The sequence below is a fragment of the Rhincodon typus genome, chromosome 2, assembly GCF_021869965.1.
Source record: "Rhincodon typus isolate 14 chromosome 2, sRhiTyp1.1, whole genome shotgun sequence".
Classification (NCBI taxonomy): Eukaryota; Metazoa; Chordata; class Chondrichthyes; order Orectolobiformes; family Rhincodontidae; genus Rhincodon; species Rhincodon typus.
In genome coordinates this window covers 131,521,824-131,548,825 of record NC_063333.1, presented here as the reverse complement: position 1 = coordinate 131,548,825, position 27,002 = coordinate 131,521,824, and the positions used below count along the sequence as shown (strand labels likewise).

At 41.2% G+C, this 27,002-nt stretch overlaps 1 protein-coding gene across 4 annotated transcripts in view; it reads right to left on the bottom strand.

Moving 5' to 3' along the window:
* The window catches only part of LOC109921751 (sodium/hydrogen exchanger 3), a 119,469-nt gene that overhangs the window by 12,224 nt on the left and 80,243 nt on the right, over positions 1–27,002 (bottom strand). For 2 of the 4 annotated variants that reach the window (XM_048609920.1, XM_048609911.1), the window contains exons 2-13: positions 23,000–23,302; positions 20,213–20,373; positions 16,788–16,866; positions 13,120–13,297; positions 11,316–11,536; positions 9,274–9,470; positions 7,907–7,996; positions 5,783–5,853; positions 4,965–5,094; positions 3,124–3,230; positions 1,567–1,696; positions 514–687 (exon numbers count right to left, since the gene is read on the bottom strand). In XM_048609920.1, the coding sequence (XP_048465877.1) occupies positions 514–687; positions 1,567–1,696; positions 3,124–3,230; positions 4,965–5,094; positions 5,783–5,853; positions 7,907–7,996; positions 9,274–9,470; positions 11,316–11,536; positions 13,120–13,297; positions 16,788–16,866; positions 20,213–20,373; positions 23,000–23,302 (1,841 nt within the window). Of the gene's footprint in view, positions 1–513; positions 688–1,566; positions 1,697–3,123; positions 3,231–4,964; positions 5,095–5,782; positions 5,854–7,906; positions 7,997–9,273; positions 9,471–11,315; positions 11,537–13,119; positions 13,298–16,787; positions 16,867–20,212; positions 20,374–22,999; positions 23,303–23,955; positions 23,978–25,437; positions 25,460–27,002 lie in introns of those variants that run through there. The other 2 variants (XM_048609931.1, XM_048609923.1) reach the window with 2 other exon arrangements.

The following is a 27,002-nucleotide window of genomic DNA, read 5'->3' as shown; positions in this document are numbered from 1 at the left end:
AGTCCAGACCAAGTAAGGAAGGCAGTTTCTTTCCCTGAAGAATATTAGCGAGCCAATGGGTTTTCCTGACAATCGACAATGGTCATCATTAGACTCTTATTTCCAGATCTTTCTTTCTATTTCTTGAATTCAAATTCCACCGTGTGCCATAGCGGGATTTGAACCTAGGCTCCTGCAACATTACCTGTGTCTCTTAATCTGTGTCAGCAATAACACTTTTTCTTTAGTTTTTTTTTCTAATAAATTTGCTTACTTTTTAAATTGCCCCATTGCCCTTTGAAAGTTATTTTTGAATCAGCTTTCCTTGCTTAGGCGGTGAATTCCAGATCATAAATTTAACAAAAAAAAGTGACAAACGGTCCCATTACTGCCCTTAAAATTCTCCCTGACTCCTCAACACCAAAATATATTTTCAGGACTCCAACTTAAAGTATCACTTACAAAAATGTAAAAATTAGCAATATTTGTAAAAAAAAAATAAAATTTACTAAAAAGTCTGCCATTTCAGCATACCTTTTTAGCTGCTCTTTCTTTCTTCAGGTTCCTAAGTTTCGAGCTGTAATTGTTTCCGATCTTGGTGGGTTTGAAATTTTCCAGTCTCTTTTTCATGGTGCGCTGGAAGATCTCTTTATCTTGTTGTTCACCTTCACTGCGTACCAGCTTGTGTCGGCTGTAATTAAGCCTGTACTTTAAAAAGACACCATTGGACCAGTGAATAAAGAGTGTGGCAGAGGATTTCACTACCAGAGAATCACCTTCTTCTCTTACCTTACTGATTAGATAAGGGTATTGACCAAGAAGAGGTAAAGGGAATTAAATAATTACAGCAGGCTCAAGCCACCTCAATGGCTCACTCAAGTTCAATGACTCTTCTTCAATCTCCAGCAAATCAGTCTGTATTCAAAATGACAGACATCATAACACAAAGCAAAGTTTACTTTGCTCATTTGAGCCTGACTTTGAGCTAACCTATACGTGGAATTAATTACTGTTCTGATACCTGTATTCTTCCTTGCATTCATCCATAGATTCTACCCTCAAACCTTCCTATATTTTTTATTTTATTGAGGTAACCCATCAGGCTTCTCTGGAATGAGCCATCCTATCGATAGATAAACACTAAATTATATAAACATAATTTAAAGAAAACTTACTCCAAATACCAAAAAAAATTTCAAAATTGAATCTCTTGTCTAATTGTACCAAGGAAAAAGCTTTATATATCAAAGTTCATGAGGCCTTGACCTCCCTACTGGTTTCTGGAACATCCAGATTAATTAGGCTTTTATGTGCATTTCATGCAAATAAAAAAGTACATAAAAAGCCTAATTAATATTTATTCAGATCTACCAGGCAGTGATAGGAACAAAATCGTGAGCACCAAGTAACTAGAAGTCAGGACAACAGACTTTATTTGCTTTGGCTTTGATCAAATGTGGGCAAAAAAATGTTTTAAACCAAAGTAGAAAGTAATACCACAACCTGAGAATTTTGAATACTTCCCAATTTCAAAGAAAAGGAAGATATGCAAACAGATCACTAAATGGGACGCATACATTCCCTTACCCGTTTCCTGGGTTTGTACAGATGTTGCTGCAACATGTGGTGAGTGACTATTTCTTCTCGATCCTTTAAACTCCTCACTCTGTTCTCAACCGCTTGCATGTCCAGACATACCTCACTGGCACTCTCTCGCCTAGAGAAAGCAATAGATTTCATTACAAATCCAGTCCTCCCAACATTGGCAGCCATCTCACCCAGTCAATGTTTGAGTCCCATTCCACTGGCTCCAGCAAATAATCGAGGCCAACGTTGCTAATATGGTACTATGAGATCACAAGTTATTGGAGCAGATGTAGGCCCATCAAGTCATCTTGCCATTCAATAAAGTCACAGCTGATCCGATAAATCCTTCACTCTTATTTCCTGCCTTACCTCCCAAACCTTCAATTCACTATCAATTAAAAATCTGCCTATCGCAGCCTTGAATAGAATTAAATGAGCCAGTGCAATGGCCCTTTGCAGTAAAGAATTCCACAGACTGGACTAACTCAGAAGGAATTCCTCCCCATTTGTGTCTTAAATGGAAAATCTCTTTGAAATTATTCCCTCTGTCCCTATACTCTCCCACAAGAGGAAACAATCTCTCCTCATCTACCCTGTCAAGCTCCTTAAGAATCTGTTTCACCTTTCAATGAGTACAAGCCCAAACTACTCAATCTCTCCATGAAAATCCCTCCATACCCAGAAACAACCTGGTGAGCCTTCTCTACACTGTTTTCAGTGCCAACATCTAACTTTTAAATAAGGGGGCCAAAATTGTTCATAGCATTCCAATGGTCTAGTACCTAGAATAGTTCTGGTATGACCTCGCATTTTAATCTCCTTTTGTTTTGAAATAAAGACCAGCATTCTAATTGCTTTCCAGACTTTCTGACCCTGGATGCTAGCATTTTGTGATTCATGTGCAAGGACCCTCGAATCCCTCCGTGTTGCAGTTTTTTTCCTATTTAATTAAGATTTTGCTCTTTCATTCTCCCTGCCAAATTGCTCAATCTCATGCTTTCCATCTGACAAGTTTTTGCCCTCCCACTTAACCTATCCATATCCGACTGTAAACTTTATCTTGCTCACGATTTTCCATCCCACCTGAGAGCATTGCACGCTTGAACACAGCAACTTTAGACGATACATTAAACCAATAACCTGTGCGCTCAGGCAATTAGCACCGATTTTTGAAGGGGGAGCTCTCTCACTAATGTAACCATTAACCTGCAAAACATCAGTAAACCAGATTAAATAGTTTAAAATCATGTTGGATAGAGTAATACCCAACAAACAGCAAATCAGCTTTAGCATTTCGTACAATGCTTACACATCATGGGAACTTCATTGGCTGTAAAGCTGTTTGAGGTATCTGACTGTCATGAAAAAAGGTGTTAGATAAAAATGCAGTTCTTCTCTGCATCAACTTCAAACTGCACAGATATATTCTTAATCTGGCGTATGTTTCAACAGTCCAGAGAAATATGTACTTTATAAAACAGCACTCTCCAAGTGAACACCCGGTAGTCAAATAATCTTCTTCTTTATGGCAACATTTTCTCATGGTTAATTACTTACAGCACAGCAGAGACAGAGGAGTCTACAACAGAGTGACGAGGTCCAGTGAAATCAACGTTAACATCACTACTTGAGCGAATAAAAGTCAAGGACCCTCTCTGTTCTCCCTATGGAATTGGAAAGGTACTAAAGTTAGATATCGACTGTCAAAGGAATCAAAAATAGTTCAACGTACTTAGGTACGGAAGACGAGTCATGATTTATGTATTGAGAGTTTATCAGATATACAGTAAATCACACTTGAGCCTGAAACATTAACTTCCTCCCTCACTCCACCCATCTGTTGTGTATTTCTGTGTGTCTGTCCGTCTGTCACTGGTTCAGATCCAGCGTATGAATGACAGCTGAAATACCATCTTCTGTGCTGTATCATTCTATTCTTCATCACCACTGTGACCAGGACTGATTCATAGAGTGATCAGTCAGGTCCCATCATGCTGAGCCACAGCAAGAACCCGACAGCGCACATTGAGAGCTTGAGCTTTAATTGCACAATTCATGGACTTTTATTTTAAAATAAAATGTTTGTTCATCACACACTGTATTTATGCTGCCCAATTAAAACAAATTTACTTTTTGAATAGGCCACACCAGTTCAAAATGCTTACCATATGAAAAAATTAAAGCAATTCTACAGAAGATGATCAGAACATATATTTAAGTGAAACAAAGAGCTGGAAGCATACAATACTGCACGTAATTAGTGTTTTACAAAGTGAGGAGCAAGTGTCAGAAGCAATGTTGTTTCCTCCCACATCCAAAGATTTGCAAGTTAGGTGGATTGGCCATGTTAAATTGCCCATAGAGTGCAGGTTAGGTGGATTGGCAACAGGAAATGCAGGGTTACAGGAATACACAGTGTTGAGACAAATTATCAGAAGATTGGAAGAAGAAAGTAGGAGAAAATCCTTCTGGACAGATGGCTTACCAACCACATTGTGAGAAAGCAAGCTTCAAACTGGGCCAGGAAGAAGCAAATAAAGTCATAACAGTCAGATAAAACAAGAGCTGAGTCAGGATCAACATACGCAGGGTGAAGGGACATAACCATCCTGAAAATACAATTAGATTTTCTTTCAGTTATGCAAGCAGGATGTTAAAAGGAAAGAACATCATGCTGAGAATATTATTGATCCACTTCAATCAGCAAAGTGGCAGGTTGGTCTTTTTCTTGAGCGTTTGAATGGGGGAAAACAGTAAGAACATTACACAAAGATGGCAAAGACCCTTGCTTTTCAATATCAAATACATTAGCTGCTCTGCATTCAACATGCACTGGACAGCCCATCAACTGTACAGCTACATTGCAGCAAGTCACAGGTGGATAAGTCTCTGGGACATCCATTTTGCTCATGTTTGTGCCAGCACCTTGGAAGAATTACCTAATAGTTCTACTCCCTTTTTATTCACTTCTCTGCTCTACCTCCCAACCCTGACTCACCGCCCTCCAATGATTTCCTCAAGCATATTTCCAATTTCCTTCTGAAATTACCATTCCATCTGCATCCCACCCTTTCAGGTAATGCATATTAGATCACCACAATTTATTGCATCAATAAAGTTCTCATTCTCCTCCACTTCTTTTGCCAAATACTTAAATATCAGTTTTCTTGTTGCTGATCCTCCTGCCAGTTTCTCCAGAGCCAATAATGAGGAACTATCAATTCTTTTCTAGATTTTGAACATCTCTAACAGAGTTTAAGAATCATATAAGATGATTTAATATTTTTCTACAAATATGACCTCTTTTAGACTAATTTACTGTCAGGCACACCAATGACCAGATACAATGCCCATCTTTTCTGCATCTGTGTAACTAATGGACCCACTGGGGAGATTACCTCAGACACGTAGCTGATGGCATCTTTCAAGTTCAATTCCCGGAAAACACTGAGGATTCTGTCCCGACTAACTTGTGCTGATTTCCTCATCATTATTTTGCTCAGGTACTTTCTATCAAAGTTTGACCACCTGAAATAGAACACAAAAGAATGCACGTTATGTGCATTGACCAAATTAAGAGAGGTATGGGTGTGGGGGCAGCACAGTGGCTAGCACTGCCGCCTCACAGCATTAAAGGGCGCAGGTTCAATTCCACCCTCTGACAACCGTGCAAACTCCACACATTCTCCCCATGTCTGTGTGGGTTTCCTTCGGGTGCCCCTATTTCCTCCCACATCCAAAGATCTGCAAGTTGGGTGGATTGGCCATGTTAAATTGCCCACAGTATCCAGGGGTGTGAAGGTTAGGTGGATTGGCAATGGAAAATGCAGGGTTACAGAGAAAGGGTAGCAGTGTGAGATGCTCTGAGGAGGGTCAGCGTGGACTCAATGGGCCAAATGGCCTGCTTCCATGTTGCCTGGGTTCTATGAAAAACACTAAAAAAAAATCTAAAATAAAAAGACCATTTTGTGGAACATTATTATTATGAAATCATACATTGTGATGTTGCAGAGGGGATGTCAGCTGGAGCATTTGGATTTTACTTTCAGTACTTGCACAGATCTGGCAAAGAACCAGATGAAATGTGATACACCAAGTGCATCTCCCAACAATGATAAAAATTGTTTGACTAAATAATGAGGAGTATTAACATAACATGCTAAATATTTACAGAACATTGAAAAAAAACTACTGCAAAAAAAAAAACGTCACGTACTTGTCTCGAAGATAGTTGTGTCCAATTTGACCAGAGATGTCTTCTATTGCAGAAAGAATGTGATCAAAAGCCTAAAAAAGAAGCAAGTTATTTAAAAAGGGAGAGAAGAATACTCTAACACTACTGTATAAGTGATTGCTTTTAAATATCCTCAATAAAACAACACTTTGTTTAAAATAATTTCCATTCACAAAGTGGAAATAACATTGGTTTTTGTTTAGAGACAAAGTTTTGTTTGAATTTTCCAATTATTAATTCTGATCAATGTTTAGATTTTTATTTTCTTAGCTTTTTCAGGTGACCCGGGCATCACTGGCAGGGCCAGCTTTTGTTCCCTCGTCTCAAGTTGTGCTTGAACTGAATTGTATACTTGCTTTTGGCCAGCAATGAAAGCTTCGGGCGGAGGCCCTGAGGAAACTGTGCCTGCTGCCAATAATTCAATGACCCAAGGATCAACATTTCAGACGGGCCCAGGCCAGAGATGGAGCGATGGCTGGAAGGGGAATTGCTGGGATGACAGGATGTGCTTGTTGGCGGGTTTTGGGATGTGGGGAGTGATCGGCAGTGTTTGGCTCCTGAGCCCAGGGCTGCTCATGAGCGCTATGGAGACAGCGCCATGCAGCTTTCAGATTATTGGTACCATAAAGGCTTCATTGTTTCTCTGTCGTATGGCTCAGCGACTCTTTAGCCCAGACTCCTGGCTGGCTTCAGCATCAATGACGGAGGAGGAGCCTGGAACCAAGACCCAGCTGACATTCAGCACCAGGAAGGGGAGTCAAAGAGATCTCAGCCAGGAAGGGGAGTAGGAGTTGAACCATTAGACATACTACAAATGGACAAAAGAGCAAAACTATCATTGTAATTTCACACTATTTAAACAAAGATCCAAGATGGCTCCAGAGAATGGCGACACTTTTGAAAGTTTAGTCATTGTATTTAGGTACATGTGACAATATTAAATAAATCTAAAATCACGAGATGTGTACTGGTTTCATGACTCTATAGTCAGCCTGATAGCAGCAATGGTAGAAGTCAGATGCAGTGTATTTAGGACACAAAACCAATTTGCATATAGACTGATCTTCAAATAAAAGGTCCACAATTATTGCTTCCTCATTCCTTATTGAACATTTAAGCCTAAGAGAAGCACAACGTAGTGATAATGCAGGTTTTCTACGCTTACACTGTCACTGCTGCATACTGACCTTGCAGTGCACACAGCTGCAGGAAAGATTACAGAGAACGCATTCTATTTCCACGTTTCCCCACATGACCACACTGGGGCCCTCGAGGGGGCATGAATTTCCTACGTGAGGACCTCATTTGTGGCAGAATGGGCAGGCTGGCTACAAACAACGTATAAAGGACTTTACCAGGCCAGAGGTTTGGGGATCCCCAACCATCACTCTCCCACATGATTAAATGCTCTTCCCACAACCAAATGCACCAGAGGTGAGGGCTATCATTTCAGTCTGATGTGTTCAAATCCCACCATGAAGACAATAATTCAAATGGAGTCTCTTTTAAAAAATACAAAAGAAAAGTTAGCTTCAAGTGCTCTTTAGCTGCTGAAATTTCATAAGAACACAATTGGCTCACATGTTGATTACAGGAGGAAATCAGTCACCTTTACCCAGTCTAGCCTTCGTGTGACTCGACTCCCACTCCAACATGGTTTACTTTTTATTGCCTTCTGAAATGGTCAAGCAATCAATTCAGTTACATCACCACCTTCTCAAATCAACGAAAAGTTGCACAATAAATCCCACTACCCACCCATGACGAACAAGTACATGAATCCAACAAGTCAACAGGTGATGGTGCTCCGGGGGGTTGGGGGGGGGGTGGTGGTGGCGTCGGTGGTGGTGGTGAGGAGTGGGGTGGGAATTCAGGGAGCTGGTGGTGGTCGTCATTGTACAATAGCCATCCTAAACTTCACATTAGCCACATTGACTAAAATGCTTAAGCTGTCATCTGTTACTCTCAACTGTTGATACATTGTTGGTTTGGGGGCATATCACCTGATGTGTCTTCAGTATCACCAGCAAAAACGAGCACTCCAGTGATGCACTTAAGGGATTCTCCTTTTACTCATTTATTGGATGCTGAGAGACATGAACTTACTCTTCCATGAAGTTTCTCATTGAGTAAAGGCTCCTTCTGTTGGCTTGTCTTTACTTTCAGCCATTTAACCAAAGGTTTGATTGTCAGACCCTGAAAAACATCCCAAACAACTCAACTTCACTTCTGGTACAGATATTAAAACAAAACACAGAGTTTAGACTTTATTTCAGGCCTATCAAAATCTTTGCCATTTGGTTGGGCTCAACTTCATTAGGGAACAATTTCCACCATTGGGTCCAACCCCAGTTTCTTCTAATGCCAAGGAGAAGAAACGGTCCAAAACGTAAATACGGGCCATTCAATGCATGGCCTGTGCTGCTGAATTGAAAGCCTGTGGCTCACGAGCATTAACAAAGGACAAATTGATACCCTGAAGTTGTGAAAATAATGTGAATAGAAAAGTACGGAGGTTGTAGCCTTGCTCGCCGAGCCAGTGTGTTTGAATGTAGAAGTTTCATCACCCTGCTAGGTAACATCGTTGGTGCGCCTCCGGTGAAACGTCGATGTTCTGTCCCATTTGGTGGTTGGCATTACTTCCAGTTCTGTTTTTCAGTGGTTTATATAATCGGATCCAGTTCAACGTGTTTGTTGACAGAGTTCTGGTTGGAATGCCAGGCCTCCAGGAATTCCCTAGCATGTCTCTTTGGCTCAGCTTTTACAGATGTGATGTCCGAGTCAAATTTGTGTCCTCCTTTTCCCGTGTGTATTGAGACCAGTGAGAATTGGTCATGTCTCTTGGTGGCTCGTTGGTGTTAGTGTAGTGTATCGGACAGAACACCAACGCTTCACCGGAGGCACACCGACGACATTACCTAGCAGGGTGACGAAACGTCTGCAATCAAATGCACCGGCTCGCAAGCAAGTCTACAATCTCATCCACAACCCGAGCAACAAATCCCCTCAAAAACTTTATATAATCGAAGTACTGTACAGTCACAATATTTTTATTTTGAAGTATAATCAGCATTATCATGCAGGAAATGCAACCGTTTTGCACTCTGCTACTTCTCCCCAAACAGCAATCCTGTAAAGACCACAACATGGTTTTTAGGGATGATGTTTGAGGGATAAATATTTGGCAACACAACAGCTCCCCTGCTCTTCTTGAAAGTCATAACATGAGATTATAGAATCATACAGTACAGCCCATTGAGTCTGTAATGCCAAAACTATAATAGTATCTTCATTAGCCCCACTTTCATGCACTCGACACAGACTTGAACATAGTCATATCGTGAGACAATTCACATCATTGAGATGGCAGAATGTTCTTAGTTCGTAGTGTTTCATTCAAAAGATAGACAGCTTTCTATGTATTCTCTAACCGAATTACCACAGAGGGTCCAGACAACAGTGGTGATGGTTACCTGGAAGATGACGGTGAAATACACCACAATAATGGTTGTACTGACAAAGAGTTTCTTCTCAGGTATGTCATCTAGCAAAACCACCAGAGCAAAAGCTACAGCTCCACGCAGGCCTCCATATGACATCACCACCTGATCTATAATTTCCAACTGCACCACACGGTAACGATTGAGAATCCAGGTCTGAATTACAACACCTTAAAAAAAAAAGTCAGAAGAGTGGCAACGTTTTAGTTATAGCTCAAATCTGTTAATCTTTAAAAACAGATACATACAGTACCTTAAGTCAAAAAAATGCAGCACTGCTGCACATTTTTCATACCATGTGATTTTGGCAAGATTGGTAAACAGATGTCAAAAGAGGAGTACTATTTTGAAAGCAATGCATTAATTTATCATAGATAGTAGGAACTGCAGATGCTGGAGAATCCGAGACAACAAGGTGCAGGGCTGGATGAACACAGCAGGCCAAGCAGCATCATAGGAGCAGAGAGGCTGACGTTTCGGGCCTAGACCCTTCATCAGAAAAGGGGGAGGGGAAGGGGGTTTTGAAATAAATAGGGAGAGAGTGGGAGGCGGATAGAAGAGGGATAGAGGAGAGGATAGGTGGAGAAGAAACAAACAGGTCGAAGAGGCGGGGATGGAGCCAGTAAAGGTGAGTGTAGGTAGGGAGTTAGGAAGGGGATAGGTCAGTCCAGGGAGGACGGACAGGTCAAGGGGGCGGGATGAGGTTGGTCGGTAGGAGATGGAGGTGCGGCTTGAGGTGGGAGGAGGGGATAGGTGGGAGGAAGAACAGGTTAGGGAGGCAGGGACGAGCTGGACTGGTTTTGGGATGCGGTGGGGGGAGGGGAGATTTTGAAACTTGTGATTTATCATGCCATGTTAGTTATTGTCACTCTTTGCTGAGGTGGGATTCTTTGAGTTCAATTGCATGGGTCATGGGAGATCCGTGATAAGTCATTTGTTTTCTATTTGGAAGTCTAGCCTGAGCCACTTCAGGTGACTCAAGACAAACTCCCCAGCCTTGGTTCCAGCCTGCTGAAGGTAAGGTACCATTGGTGGCCAATCCACAAGGGAATTGAGAGCTATCTCATCTATTGTGGTCAGACTGCTTTCCTGTCTCAGAACGCAATCACGTGTTTGATCAAAGTCCCTCACAAACTGAAAGAAAATCTTGAAGCAAATAATTTCAGAAGCCTGTAGGTGTTTAAATATTCAACGTTAGACAAACACACTGATATGCTTGCATTGCGTTTGATAGGAGTGTATGTTGTCACAAACAACATTTAGAATGATTTTAAAATCATAAATAGAACAGAATTCATTCCATCTCTTAAAACTATGAGTTGCAAAATAACCCACAACAAATCTATGAAGCCATTACAAGTAAAATGCCAAAAAAAAAATCTTAGTGGTAAAATAGACAGTGAATCTCAGGAATTATACATTGACTTTGTATCCGATTCACAAGAAAATAGGGCAAAAAGACTCATATTATGAGAATAGGATGCATTCACTGGAATGTAGAAGATCGATGAATGATAAATTTGAGATATTTTCTGAAGAAGTGTCACTAGACCCAAAAAATTAACTCTGCTTTCTCTCCATTGATGTTTCCATTGTGGAGTTTTTCCTGCAATTTCAGTTTTTGCTGGAGATCTTTAAGAATGTGATATGATTGATGGAAGCAAATTTCGTCTGATGGGAATGTTAAAAACAAGGAAATATAAACGTAAAACAAGATTGAGGGAATTCAGGGGAACAGCAGAAAACACTTCTTCATATAAAGGAGTTGGCAGAAATCTCAAACAAACATCCAAAAGCTGAGTGTCAACTGAAAGTTTCAAAGTGGAAATTGTTGGATTTTGCTATGTCAAAGTATTAAGGGGCGGGGAATTAAAATACAAATGAGTCTTATTAAAAATGATAAATGATCCCATTAAATAGCAAAAACCATGATGGAGGGATCGAGCAGCAAATACTGGTCACTAAATTTCCATAATTAAACCTTGGAAACAAGGTACATATACAACAGCACCCACCAATAACTCTGTAGACAGAGATGAAGACTAGGGTGAGAAGGATAAAAGCTGTGTTCCATGTCCATATTTGTGGGTCTACTGCAGAGATTCCCAAAAACATGAAGATAATAGTCTCCGCTCCACTTGCCAGCATTTTCATTGCGTATCGGACAGTGGTGATGGACTGCTCACAGAGATTGGCTTTGACGTACTTCTGACAGCAGATGCCACAAAACGTAATGCTAAGGGAAAAGGAACCATGAGGTTTAAGGGCAGGGAGAACGGATGCAAAACCTTAATAACACTGACAGAAATTAATCGCGTCATTCATTAATCAATCTATAAACATGCCCCTGGGAAGCTCTGGAAGAATAGCTGCCCAAATGCAGGGAGGAACGTAGCCCTTTCGCCACTTACTCTTAACAGTAAGCGTAGGAGACTGTACTGACTGCCAAAGCAACCAGCATTTTACCACTCCATGTTCAGTGCATGGATGTTTCAACACCTAACTGAAGAACAAAGATGGCCAGTCATTTCGAGAGGCCTCGCCAAAATTTCCATTCCTGATTTGTAAAAGGAGACTAAGTCGTCATGGAGCTCTTGACTTCTCAGCTCAGAAGACTGCCAATTTATCTCTCGAAGTATGGCAGTTGCTGGGTTACTATCAGATACCATAGACATTTCAAGTATAAAATAAAACACCCGAGTTCATGTCCTCAACCGTGAATGGGTAATGGCTTGGGTACACAGAAGAATGGGGAATGGACACCTGAAGCATCCCCACACCCTATCTAGCTTGACATGCAATCCCAGAAGGTGCAACACTTGCCCATATAACTGCCCAATCCTCAACATCCAAGGCTCCAGAAAAGATCATCATCTCATTTTCCACCCGGAAACCCTGCAGCCTTCACAACCCAATATTGAGTGTACCAGGTGTGGAGCTGGAAGAACACAGCAGGCCAGGCAGCATCAGAGGAGCAGGAAAGCTTTCAGGGTCCAGACCAAAAACATCAGCTTTCCTACTCCTCTGATGCTGCCTGGTCTGCTGTGTTCATCCAGCTCTACACCTTGTTATCTCAGACTCCAGCATCGGCAGTTCCTACTATCTGCAATATCGAGTGTGTTGTTTACCCACCCCCACAACTTGTTGTGACATGGACTGCTTTCAGCACAGCCAAATAATTTACGCCTACCGATTGGTCCTCATTATCAGCTTTTCTGCTTCCCCGTCTTACTATCAACCATCCCTTTGTCTGTCTAACTTTCTTTCTTTCTTACTTTTCTAGGCTTTGTCTCCACCTAAAGGTCATTGGACCTAAAATGTTAACTCTGCTTTCTCTCCAAAAATGCTGCCAAAACCTGTTCAGTTCCTCCAGCAATTTCTGTTTTGGACAAACTTGATGATGATCATCTATTCTGAACATTTAGCTTGCATGTTTGCGAATTAAGCGAGTGGACATGGAACACGTAAAAGGGATGCTCATCCAATTTATCAATTTTTAATGTGTGAATGAGCCATAAGAGTCAAATGTGATCCTGTGTTCACTTAAAAAAAAAGACCAGCTCAGTTTCCAAAAAGGAGTGAGCGGCCATTGTAAACTTACTCTAGAGCCCAAGTACACCATAACAAACTATAACAGCTATACTACAACCCTGATGGTGACTTGTTCACTCAGTAGGAAAGCCCCTCATTCCCCTTTCTTCTGTGTGCCCGAGGCATTGCCCATTCACAATTAATGGTATAGACAGCTGACATTAACTACATGTAAGTGAGAGAGCTGCTGGGTCAATGATGAATTGATTTTTTTAAGAAATTACTTACGCTAATATTGCGGAAAGGGAAAGCATTTCTGCTGTGAGGTAGGACAAGTATGAAATGACAAAGACAAATCCAGGTTCAATCACCCTCACATGCTTGGTGAATCTGGTTACCAGGGACAACAGAAATGCAAAGGCGATGCCAACAGCAGTGCCACCCAAGCTCACGACAAAGAAAGAAACTACAAAGAACAGAAAATCCCATATTAGACATCAGATTAACATTTTACACAACAAAGTATGAACAAAGATATCAATTGAACAACATGAATTTACATGGCACTCTTTATGAACTATAATATTCCAAGGTGCATCACTGGAGTATTATCAAATTTCATTTGCTATCAAATCACCTACACAGACAGTATGGCAGATTGATTCTTCATCAAAGGAGATGGTTTTTTTTTAAAAAAGGGTCTAGGGAGGAAATTCCTAAAGGCTATGGTCTAGCAGTGGAAGGCATGTCTGCCAATGGTAGAGCAGTCAAAATCAGTCCAAAAAAGGGGGCAAGGCACAGATTTCCGAGGATTGGAAGGCTTGATAGGGTTAGAGGTAGGAAGCAGCAATTTAAATACAAAGATTTGCAAGATTATCAAGGCATTGCTTAATCAGGTCATCACGCAAGTTCATGTTCACAGGGCAGATCGGTGAACAGGACATGGTGCAAATGATGATATGGGCTGTAGATCTTTAGATAAGCTTAAGTTCATTGAAGATGGAAGGCTTTCCAGGAGTATATTGGTCAGTCAATCTAGAAGTAACAAAGCACTGGGAGAAGGTTCCCACAGAGAAGCTAAGGCTGGGCCCAACATGGGTGACAGAGGTGGAAATAGACCGCCTCATTTCTTTTCTGCATTTTCAGGTTGAATTCGGTTTCTTTCAAAAAAAATGGACAACCTTGAATAGCCAACACTGTTACATGATTATTACCAGAATCTTCTGAACCCCTGAACTGCATAGACATTCCAGCTAATGTTAAGATGAAGTGCTTATCTCTGGGCCATCTCCTTCCAGCCTGATCTGGACAAAGGAAGACATGAAGACGCATTATGCTTGAAGAAGCACTAATGCTTTTGCAGTTACCTCATTGCCTCACAATGGGGAGGGAAAGATACACTGGTAGATTAACAAGCTTCCAATTAGCCCACTGAGATGAGCCATCAGCACCTGAAATACCTGTCCTTGTTGTGTGACAACTATCAGAGTTTGCTGAATTGCTCAAGCATACAATTCTGGGATTTTAAGTCAGTTACTGCTTGGCATCTAGATGGAAACCAGGACTCCAGTCTGAGTTCGCAGCCTGCCTATTCATTTCAGTGGACTTCACAAGCTTCAAAATCTCCCCTCCCCCTACCACATCCCAAAACCAGCCCAGCTCATCCCCGCCTCCCTAGCCGGTCTTCCTCCCACCTATCCCCTCCTCCCACCACAAGCCCCACCCCCATCTCCTACCGACTAGCCTCATCACACCCCTTTGACCTGTCTGTCCTCCCTGGGCTGATCTATCCCCTCCCTAACTCCCCACCTACACTCACTTTTACTGGCTCCATCCCCACCTCTTTGACCTGTCTGTCTCCTCTCCACCTATCTTCTCCTCTATCCATCTTCCCCTCTCTCCCTATTTATTTCAGAACCCCCTTCCCCTCCTCCATTTCTGAAGGAGGGTCTAGGCCTGAAACGTCAGCTTTCCTGCTCCTCTGATACTGCTTGGCCTGCTGTGCTCATCCAGCTCTAGACCTTGCTATCTCAGATTCTCCAGCATCTGCAGTTCCTACTACCTCTATCCATTTCAGTGTTCAAGTTGCTGGCTGGAAAAAAAACAAACTTACATTTTGCCTGCAAGAGGGGAAGAGGAATCACAAATTATAATTACCCTATTTCCCCTTTATTCGTCACAAGTTGGATTTTTAATTGGAAGATCATTTCTGGATTAAATATTACAACAAATTTGCAAGAAGTGTGTTTCAGCTTCAGACAGTTGTCAGGCAGAGTCAGTGGGGAAGGAACAGAAATTTTGGATTGAGCTAAAATACAGGGCATTTGGTATCTCCAATATTTACTTCCAAGAGTGTATGTCAGGTATAGCCCAGTGTTGCCTCGGTGGTACGAGAACATGGATCAGATTTTTGTGGAGTCAGGAAGATGCTGTGGACTTAATTAAAAGAATGATAAACAGAACCTGGATTTGGAGATACCTCTACATTTTCACTAGTAACGACAAGGGAGCAGGCTGTCAATTGCCAGGCATAAATTAGCTGAGCCATTTAAACTTCATTTGGAGGACAAGTAGATCTGATCTTTGTTCCAGGAACAGAGTCAGCCCACAAGGTACATTCCATAGCTTTATCATAGATGGGTCAATGCTCATGAAGAGCAGAATAAAAGGTATATAGAATGACCAAATTATTTTAAACCCCTAGACCATTAAAGATTGGATTAAAAAAAATTGCTGTGCCCGGGTAAAAAGAAATGTACTGGAGTAGTTTCAATAAATATTTGGAAAAAGCCTGGAGTGCTATTATTATGCAATTATTACTGCTTCCAAAAACCTGACCTTATCAGAGCATGAGTCTTTAAGCTCATTCTTTAACTCATATCTCCAAGAGGTTATTTAAGGGTTAGTTATTTTTGTTGTAAGGTATGAAGTCTGTGAAGAATTTAAATGTATTGAAGGGGTTTTCATGAATTAGGTTATTTTTTTAAAAAGTAACCTTTGTACACAGCAGAGTCTAAGAAAGTATTAAGCACTTTATTTCACCTCGGCATGAAAACCAAGGACTATCCGCGGTGGACACTGGGTGGAGAATGCAAGTGTGTATGGGGAGCATAATTGATGACAGTTGGCATAGGGGTTTATAGAGGCCTGTGGAGATGAATGGGGCATAAAGTGACATGGAGGGCATGATGATTCATGGAATTAGATGGAGGGGCATGTGTTGACATGGAAAGGGTGCAGGGAGTGGTTGAGAATGGGGATTACAGGGACCAATACCTAACAATATGACTAAGGAAGTCCCAGAAAACAGAGGTGAGCCTTTTAAACAGTCTGCCACAGCCCTCACAAATGAAAAACTGTGCCGTTCAAGGTATTTTCCCCTTCTCCACACCTCTCCCACAAAAATCGGGTGTGCAATCCTAGAAATTTCTCAACAAGTTACCCACTTTCAAGATGAAAATCCAGCTTGGAGTTCAGACAAACACCAGACTCGTTCATGGTCTAGACTGAAGCTTCAGTGCAGTCAGGTTGGAGATGCCAACATTTCTGTCCATGTGCAACTAAAACAATGTTCGAGCACCAATGGTGCACCTGGAGTCCCATGTAGTCACAGCTAGGCAAGCAGGGCAGGTTTCCTTCCGTACAGAAAAGGCCATAGAAAGGGGGTTGATTTGGTCAGTTGCCTTGAAAGCCAATACATGATACAGATTAACACCTACATAGTGCAGGTTTGCCTGTCTTTCTGCCTGTGGTGGACACAAAATCTTCTCCTCAATCTGACCCCAAGTATGGAAGGCAATGTCCAAGCAGCACTAAAAGAAAAGCTGTCAAGTAAACAGTGTAGAACAATAGTAGACATTAGGCCAAGGGCTGTGGCAAATGGGACCGGGTCAGATTGTGATGTCTGATATTGTGGTATTGCAGCTCTCTCCTTTTACCCAGAGGTGCTTTCATACCTATGCCTTTGAAATAGTCCAGGCTTTGAATATTTTCTGCTTCAATTTGAACGAATGAGCTAAAGACATTGTACAGCACCTAAAAAGAAAAAAAAACAGGAAGTACTAAGTACACCCAAATTCAATCTATATGTTGCAGAAAAGATACTTGGCAGAAGCTCTGTTTGGATACAAGAAACTCCCTATGTTCAGGCATCTTAATTTTTACAATAGGTTTTTGCAATATCTTAAATATTGAATGAAATTGTTGCCTGCACACACCTAATTCAAATATGCAACATTCTTGGGCCATCTCTTTTGTACAGCAATTGTCACTAGCATGTTTGCACCAAGTAAAAGTTCCTTAGTTGAGTGGATAAAGTTAGAATTTCTATTTTGCAAAAAAAGAGTCAGTCAGTCAGTCAGTCAAACTTACAAGAGGAACACAAGAACAAATGCTTCACATGCGTATCTTACCAATGAATTAGGTCATGGCTAAAATCAGTGTTGTAACCCCATGTATTTACTTTTATTCTACTACCCTGATGCTTTCAATATCCTGGCCCAACCGCCACCTGAAACTTGAATTTGACACCTCAACAGCTTTCTGGAAAAGGGGGTAAAGAGGAGGCTACAGTGGAACTATATTAATGTAGGATGTTCAGTAAACTGTCATTCTAATATTTCCCGTCTTGTAATCTCCCTCACACCACCCTCCTAACCTGCCATCTTCAGTCCCGATTAACTATTGGATCCAAACTGACAGAACAAACATCACGCCTCATTCTCCAGTTGTCACCCCAAGTCTTCCAATATCTGTCCTATTAATAACACGCGAGGACTATGCAACTTGCCGGATTAACTATTTCAGCGGAGCTCCACTGGTTAAACGAAATAGCTCTCACTCGCAGTTAGACAGCCATGAGCACAAACCCCAGCCCAGCACCTCTTCATATTGCATTGTCAGAGGTGCCATGTTTCAGTTGAAATATTAAAACCAACATGTTCGACTAATTCCGACTTAGGCGGACATAATTAACGCCACGACAGTCAAAGACAGCAAAAGAAATGTTTCATCCACTGTTCTGGTTAACAGTCTCAACCTCAAAAAGTGACAACATAGCAACAATGACAACATATCAGATGCATTTCATTGGTTATGGTGGGCTTTGAGATACTCTTGTGTCATGATAGATGCTGTAACAATAGGGTCTTTTCCCTTCTATTTTGGGGATCTTGATGTGCATTAATTGGCTGTCATATGTACCTACACAACAGGGGGTTATACTACAAAAATAATTCAGCATTTGGAACCCCTTTAGAATGTAATGATAACAGTTTTCAGAAAGAGGTAGATAATGCCAGGATTGTCCAGATGTAAATTATGCAAAATGTGCCTATTTCGTCTATTCACAGGTTTCACGAAAAATGTAACTCAATTGAGAGAGTAGAATCAGTCAATATGGCAATGGAAAAATCCTATTCAACACATTGATTCCATGTTTGCTGTCTGTTGAGGAGGCCAGTTACTCCTATTCCTCTTCTCTATCCCCACACCCCTAAGAAATTTTCTTCAAGTATCCATCCAATTCCCTTTTAAAAACACTTTGATTATCTCCTCTTCTACTATCCTTGCAGATAGAGTTTCAGTTATCAAACAACGTGGTAAAATATCTCTGCCACACACCCCCCATTCAACTCTTGCCCAAAAGTGTAAATCTGTCCCTTTATTGGACCATCAGTTGGAGGCAGTGGATTTTCTTTGGCTATCCTAGTTGAAAGATAACATAACTTTGTACACCTTTCCTTTGTTCAATGGGAACCCAAGCTTCTCCAACTTAACCTTTAGTTAAATTCTGTGGAAACCGTCCTGGTAAATCTCCTGAAGCCTCTGAAGTATCCCCACATTCTTTTCAGAATTGCATGCAATACCTCAGTTGTGGCATGTCCAAAATATTATAAAGTCTCAAAATAACTGTTTTTAAATTCTAACACCTCTATTTTCAATGCTGAAAAAATCTTTGTCGAATGCTCTTTCAATACATTCTGGCAAAGCTCTATGCATAAGAACTCTTGACATTCACGTTTGCCTACATATTCTAAACCTCCTGCTCCTCACCTGGAAACTGTGCACCCAGTTTTTGACTGCTGTAAGGAGAAAAGGATTCTCCCTATCTACCCTGTTGACGCCCCTCAATTTTGTACAAATCAAATCCCCTCAGCGTTCTCTGCTCTGACAAACAATGCCAGTTTATCTAGTCTCTCTTCAAAGCTGACTTCCTCTAACTCGGGCAACATCTCGGCAAATCTCTTCTGCATCCTCTCTGGTGTAACTGCATCCTTCCTATGTAGTGTGGTGACCGAATTACACTCTGTACTCCAGCTGCGGAGTAACTAACCTACATACAAAAGCAGGGAGCTGTATTCGGTGCTGCTTCGAGAAATAAAGGCAAGTATCCCCTATGCATTCTTAACTACCTTATTTACCTGTCCTGCTATCTTCAAGGTTAAATGGACGTGCACCACAAGGTCTCTCCTCTCCCCTGTAGTTCCTAAGGTACTAGAATTCAAAGTGTACTCCCTTGCCTTATCAGCCCTCCCAAACCATACCACCTCACTTTTCAGAATTAAGTTCCATTTGCCACTATTCAACTCATCTGATCAGCCTGTCTACATTATCCTATGAACCAAGACTTCCTCTCACTATTGACCAGAACACCAATTTTCACGCCATCTGCAATCTTACCGCTTGTACCTCCTACATTCACGTCTAGATCATTAACATATATAACCACCAGCAAGGAACCCAGCACCAAACCCTGTGGTACACCAACAGCTTTCACTCAAAACCACCCTTTGACTGTCACTGCTTCCAGCCGTTTAGGCCAGTTTTAGATCCAATTTGCCAAATTGTCCTGGATCCCATAGGCTGTTTGCTTCTTAACCAGTCTGTCATGCAAGACCTTGTCAAAAGCCTTACTGAAGTCTATGTAGACTATATCAACTGCATTACCCACATCTAGTCACTTCCTCAAAAAATTCAAAATCAAATTTGTTAGACATGACCTCCCTCTCAGAAAGTCAATGTCACAGAGATACATATATTGAGTGGATGTGTCACATGGAGAATGAAACTTCAGTCGGAGTTGTTTGGGGGTGGGGGGGTGGTGGTGTCATTTCAACTTACATTACTCCTCTATGAAACAGCAAAAAACTACACAGAAAGCTATTGTCAGTCAGAATAATAAAAAAGGTACTGTACTAGTGATTTGTCTCCACACAAAATCTGCTGTCACAGGCTTGGGTGCAGACAAAAAAAAATAGATCTAGCTCAAGATTCTGATAGGGCAAGATATGTCATCCAAACTAAAGAATGTAAATTTGATCCTTTCATTAACAATTGGAAAATGAGAACTACCAAGGCGTTAACATGCGGCTAAACCTACCACAGTGACAGCATCATTCAGCAGAGACTCTCCAAACACAATGATGAACAATACTTCATTTACATGGACCTCTTCAAACACGGCCAACACAGCCACTGGGTCAACTGCAGCAATCAGACTGCCAAACAGGAGGAATTTCAAAAGGTCAGCTTTTAGATCTCCTGCAAACAAAGTTGAGACCACAAGGAATTTTAGCTTTCAATTGCAACAAGAGTAACAATGTGCCATGCAAATGCAAATGTCACGAAACATCGCAAGGTGCTTCACAGAAACGTCAGCAATCGTCACCAATCTACCCAAGAAGGAAGTTATAAAGATAGGCCTTAAAACAGCATGTAAAAAAACAGCATGGAGAAAGATCTGGAAAGGTTTAGAATTAGAATTCTAGGACACCTGATGGTACAAGACAGTTCCCTGAAATGACTGGAATGGTGAAAAAGTTCAATTTGATTTTATCTTGGAAAAAAGCATCCTGCAGATGGAGTAGGGGGGTTTGAGAGCCATGCAATGTGTGTGCACCCTGATTCCACCCAAGCCCACCTGCCTCAAGATTTTAACATTGGAGGTAAGGTTGAGAATTAGTACTTAGCTAGGAAGGTGGGGAGAGGAAAAACAAAAGGACAGAATTATGTTTTTGGGAAATGAATAGTGGCAGGAAGCTTACAGAAGGAAAGGCCCAACAGAAACCACAAAACCTCTTCATAATCAGACACCTTTGGGGTAAGTCAGTAGTGGGCATAGGCCTGACATAAAACAAAACGAAGTAAATACCTCATACCTTTTTAAGCCCATCAATCCCTTTCCTATACCCAGTGAATCAGAATTGGTTCATTACAGAACAACCAGGGGAAGGTGGGGTTGTTTGGGCATAAAAAGAGAGTAAAAGAGTTTGGCAGGGAAGAAGTGTGTATTACAGAGGAATAGGACAGGTGGGGGATGGGGAGCTGCCGAAAACAGAGAGCTTGGAGGAGGGAGAAAAGGCTGCTGGTGAACCTGCAAGTACTGCCAAGCCTGTAAGACGGTGTAAATCAGGAAGAAAATGCAGTGCATGTGCGCAGGTATATTATGCTATTATGTGCATATGCAAAAGGTAAAGAGCTAAGATACCTCCTAGCAGGAAATTATTGTACAAGGTAATGGCTCCGAAAGAGTTAAATTTTGAAGTTGCAACTTTTGGAAGCTTGTGAGCAAACTGGCTTTCCCATTTCATGTGTTATAACAGTAACAAGGACTCCATTGGCTACAGGTACTTCAGAATGACATGGGTTGTGCAAGTTTTCTTGCACTTACAGTCATACGGCACGAAAACAGACCCTTCAGTCCAACTTATCCATGCCAAACACACATCCCAATCTGACCCAGTCCCGCTTGCCAGCATTCAGCCCGTATCCCTCTAAACCCTTCCGATTTGTATAGTCAACCAAATGTCTTTTTAAGTTATCTAATTGTACCAGTGTCCATCCCTTCCTCCGGCAGCTCATTCCATACATGCACCACTCTCTGCGTGAAGAAAAGTTATCCCTTGGGACCCTTTTAAAGTCTTTCCCCTCTCACCTTAAACCTACACTCTGGTTTTGGATTCACCCCCACCCTAGGAAAAGATCTTGGCTATTCACCCTATCCATGGCCCTTATGATTTTATAAGCCTTTATAAAAGGTCACCCCTCAGTTTACGATGCTCCAGAAAAATAATCCCAGCCTATTCAGCGTCTCCCTATAACTTAAATCCTCCAGACCCAGCCTTGTAAATCTTTTCCACACCCTCTCAAGTTTAACAACATTCTTCCTGTAGAAGGGTGAAAAGAATTGTACTTTTTTGTCTGTACTAGCTCTCCACTTGAGCATCTTACCTACTGCCATTCTCCTACCTTCTCCATGTAACCCTGCACATGCTAAATAACCTAATTCTTTTTTAAATGCAGTGATTGAACTGGCCTCCACCATACTTTCAGGCTTAGCATTCCTGACCTGAATCACACTTAAAATTTTCCTCATATCATTTTCCCTCTTTTACTGATTACTTTAAATCTGGAAGTCCACAACTCCAGTAAGTTACTTGTGCAAATTTACTGCAAACAGATCACTCATTAACCAGTACAATGTGGCTACATGTAATAAGTACAGTACATGTACACATACAGTACTTCAAAACATTGATCTAACTTCTCTAAAGAGACTAAAAGCTTAGATTGGCGAATGAGATGTTAGGTTGATCACATTCCTGAAATAATTCTAATTTAGCGATATGATTTCTCAATTACAACAAAAATCTCTGGTGAAGCTTGACACTCTGATTGAATGTTTTCAAGACTATGTCAGAAGTCACATGACACCAGGTTATAGTTCAACTGGTTTATTTGAAATCACAAGTTTTCGGAACCTGACGAAGGGGCAGCGTTTCGAAAGCTTGCGATTTCAAATAAACCTGTTGGACTGTAACCTGGTGTCATGTGCCTTCTGACTGTCCACCCCAGTCCAACATCTGCACCTCCGCATCAATTCAACATGCAAGCTCCTGAAGGCTAAACTTCTACAAGTGAAAAATTAGCTCCTCCTGGATTTCCATCAGTGAATCAAAACAGGCACAAGCCAATCCCTTAGGTGTCAAGAGTAATGTTACTTGTACATGTCCTGTAGCCAGTTAGAAATCTTATTGGTATTAAATGCCTGGGAAAAGCCAATAACTTCAAAAACATTTAGAGAGATACATTATACTCCAGAGAGCAATGACCACTACTTGTAGTCTGGTTGCACTTCCATTAGATAACACAAAGCCACACTCCTTACCCATAATCCCCGTTAAGTAGATACCGTATAGGGATAGGCCAGTTGTTGCAGCATTCCATACTGTTCCAATGACAGCATACATTAGAATTGTTCCAAGATTCCCAAAGAAATGCCGATTGGGCATGAAATATCCGGCATCCAGTACAATGGGTGGCAGCAGGTAAAAGAAGAAGACATTTGGTGTTAAAGTGAAGGAGGCAGTGTGATCAGCGGCCCAGACGATTCCTCCCAGGATGAGGCCCAGTACAATCAGCAGGGCACTTTCTGGTACCACCGACGTGACTTTTTCAGACAGATGGAAAACTAAGAAGAAAACAAAATAGCAAATCAATAACTGGGATTACATAAAGTGTGCGTGGTTTGCCAGGTTTAAAAATTAGTTATTGATTGAAAAATTAGTTATTATTATTTGACTAAATCAAGTTGATCCATAATAAAAAGACAGTTGCATTCATAAGTCACTCATTCTTCCATTTAAAGGATCCCCAGATAACATTGGTAGAAGTAGAGAATGCCAGCCAAGATACATGTTATTACCATGAAGCATCCTACATATACTTTGTTTGAATTACTAAAATATTTGAGATATTAAAAAGTCAATGTAAGTTTTGAGTACTGGCACGTGCAGCAATTACAAACCCAGTTACATTGTTTTCAAATGCAAGCAAGTTTGTGGTGTACGATAAAGAATATTATTACGTTTTCACTAAGAACATGACTGGAATCGCAGCATTGTGACCATACAGTATAAACTAGCAGGTCCTTATATCTGTGACAATAATAAAAGCAGACCCACAATTATAAAGCAATGCATACAATTCAGAAGTACGCAAGTGTTTTTCTCATTACATTCAAAAGCATCAATGCCATTTACATTTCCACACAAATGCTATAATTAATCAACTGTTGGGAACAGAACATAAAAGAGCAACAAACCCAACTGGTCTCAGACCCACAATTAAAACACAGAGCATGGAAGATAATCCAATTCAATCCTTGATGCTCTTTGCAAGTATCCAGTGTTGCTCATATTCTCCTCCTCCACACTTCTTCATTAAAGCGGTCAACAATTCAGAACACAAGATATTGTAAGCGTGCCAGTTCAACCTGGAGACTCCTGTTTACTTCAGCCAATGGTCAGCTATGTCTAGTTTGTGCGATCATTGATATATTTTCAGAACAGGAAACGTACTACTTTAATTTTCTCTGTACAAACTGTTCCAAAAAAGGATGAAGCAGGAGATTGCAAGGTTCACTTCGGTTGCTGACTCTACAAAGCCATGACTGCATTTCTGTGGTTAGTTGGGAAAACCAAGCTGCTAAACAAATTTCCCCTCTATCATCAAACATCTCAAAAAGAAATCAAAATATGCTTCTGACCAAATGGCCCCATTGGGAATCTGCTCGTTGCTCTGTGCCATAACTTTTAAAATCGCAGAACACAAATTCTGTTTTTATTGCTATATTTGTACACTAGTGCCAAGCTTCCAAAAGAGCAGCACTGTATAACATTTCTGCTAGTGGCCAGGGCAGCACTCAATTTTCCCAGATTTCAGAGTTGCAAATCTTCAGTTAGAATTACTTTTTGCAGTGGAAATAGGCACTTGACTATAGAAAGGAGGAGAAATAGATGTTGATGATAAAGAGATTATCACAACAGTAATGAAGATCTGTTAACTAAATGTTAATGCATGTCAATAATGAATCAATACATCCAGCTTATTTACAACACCTTTGATCGTGCACGAGTGTGTATCTTGAGCTTTTTAAAGAAAGCACCTTTCAAACCAGAGGTGGTTGCAACAACAGATGTTGCTTTTGCAAACACCACAAGCTGTGGGATGGTAAGACTGGCTCCACCATTCTTTCACAGGGTGACCACATGATCCAGTTTGTGTGCAAGACATATTACATTTGAGCAAAGACGGACAGGGGTAAAGTGCCCAGGAGAAACCAATCTTTCCCCTTCTTCTCCCCCCCGAAACCCCTTTCAAAGTTTGTGGGTGGCATTTTCCCCTCTGGAGAGGTAGCAAGGAAAGTGGCAGGAAGGGCAAAATATCAAAGAGGTTGACACCAAAGAGTTACCTACTTTCCCAACACTTGCCTATCAAGTGCCAGGCAGGAATTTCTATGGTTGGCCATCCCAACACAACTAAGACCCTCAAGCGGTCAATGAGCAACACTGAAGGGCCTCAACATGCATCCCTACTCAGCTAGAAAAGTGGCTGCTTTTTTTTTTTAAAAAAAAAAAGGGACTGGTGGGCACCACAGGAGCTGGGGTACATCTTCACCCTCAATAGCAATATTTTGATTTAATTGTGATAAATTTCCATTGACCATCTAATTGTTTTTATTACAACGCACCACCAGGGGCTAACTACTGAAGTTTAAATTTAAGAATAGACAAGTGCCTTCTTGAGAAGGGAAAGAAAACCTACCTGCCACATTGGAGGGAATGGGGGCACTGGTGTGAGTGTGGTCACAATCTCCCTGTTCCCTACCAAAAAAGACCTCTTCACCAATTCTGGTCTTCATGCTTAAGCAACCTAGGCCTCCACCAAGTCTCTGCAGCTCCTGTTGGAAGCAGATCTGATTGGATGACAGCTTCAGGCAGGGCAGGACTTCTCCAACAAGTCACTGAATAGATCGAAGAGTTCTTCTGGCAGACTTGACTGGCACTTGATGATCCAGCGGTTTTCCACATTTGAGGAATGGTAGAGGCCTTTGCTCTTGAAAGACGCCAATCCCACACTTGGAAAGAATAAATCCCAGCCGGAGAATTGAAAACCCACTGGAAGACAACAGTTGTCATAAATAGGGAAGTCTTTAAAAAAAAAAAGCAGCCCAATTCCACATCATTGTCTCCAGAAAAATCAGCAAATCAATCAGCCATAGCAGATCCCAATGTCAATATTTTGTGCACAAAGGAACTATGTTCAAATGCTAGTTTGCAGCCAACCTTTTTCCGACCTCATTTGTGACTGGGCAAAGATTTAAGATTTTATAAGTACTGCAGATTGTTAAGTGTATAAGTTTTTCAAAGGGTAGTTGAACATATTTGCACATTTGGAACCTTTATTGTTTTAAATAGTTTGCTCAAGTGCTTACAATAAAGCTAATGCTTTATTGTTAACTAAAAGAACATGGCTGATTTGTTTTTGATACAAAGCTATACATAATCATGGATATGTAGGCAAAATCATTTCTGTTCTCAATTCAACCTCTATTGAAGCCAGTGAAGGAACAGGGCATTTAAATTAAATCAGTCTTTCATTCCCAATTTGGTCATGACACAGCAGAAAGTATGAGCAGTGAAGCCGCTCTACCTCCTGACCATCTGTAGAATAATCTTAGGACATCCAAAGGCATTTCAGAGATTTAAGGACTTCTGAAGTATAAAAGTCACCACGGTGGGACAGAAAAAAAAGGAGTCACCAAAGTCTACATTTGTGACTATATCTGCCACAGAATAAGCTCCCACATCAACTGGCTAGTTATTCTAAACCATTACTTCATAAACATCCACAATTAACAACTACTTGAGAAAGCAAAACAGATAGTTGTGTGGGCTTGAGCACTATGATCCAAGATTACAACATAACACTATTCTCATGGGATTTGGTCGACACTGATCATAGAATCTCTACAGTGTGGAAACAGGCCATTCAGTCTGTCCGAATTTTGAGGTGGACTCAAAGAGCATCCCATCCAGGTCCACACCCTACCCCATCTCTGTAATGCTGTATTTCTCATGGCTAATCCACCCAGCCTGCACATCCCTGGACGCCATGGGCAATTTATCATGGCCAAGCCACCTAACCTGCACATCTTTGGGCTGTGGGAAGAAACTAGAGCACCCGGGAGGAAACCCACACAGACACGGGGAGAATGTGCAAACTTCACACGGAGGGTGGTTTTGAACCTGGGTCTCTGGTGCTATGAGGCAGCAATGCTAACCACTAAGCCACCCAATCTTCCCAACTAGTTTACATCACAGATAACA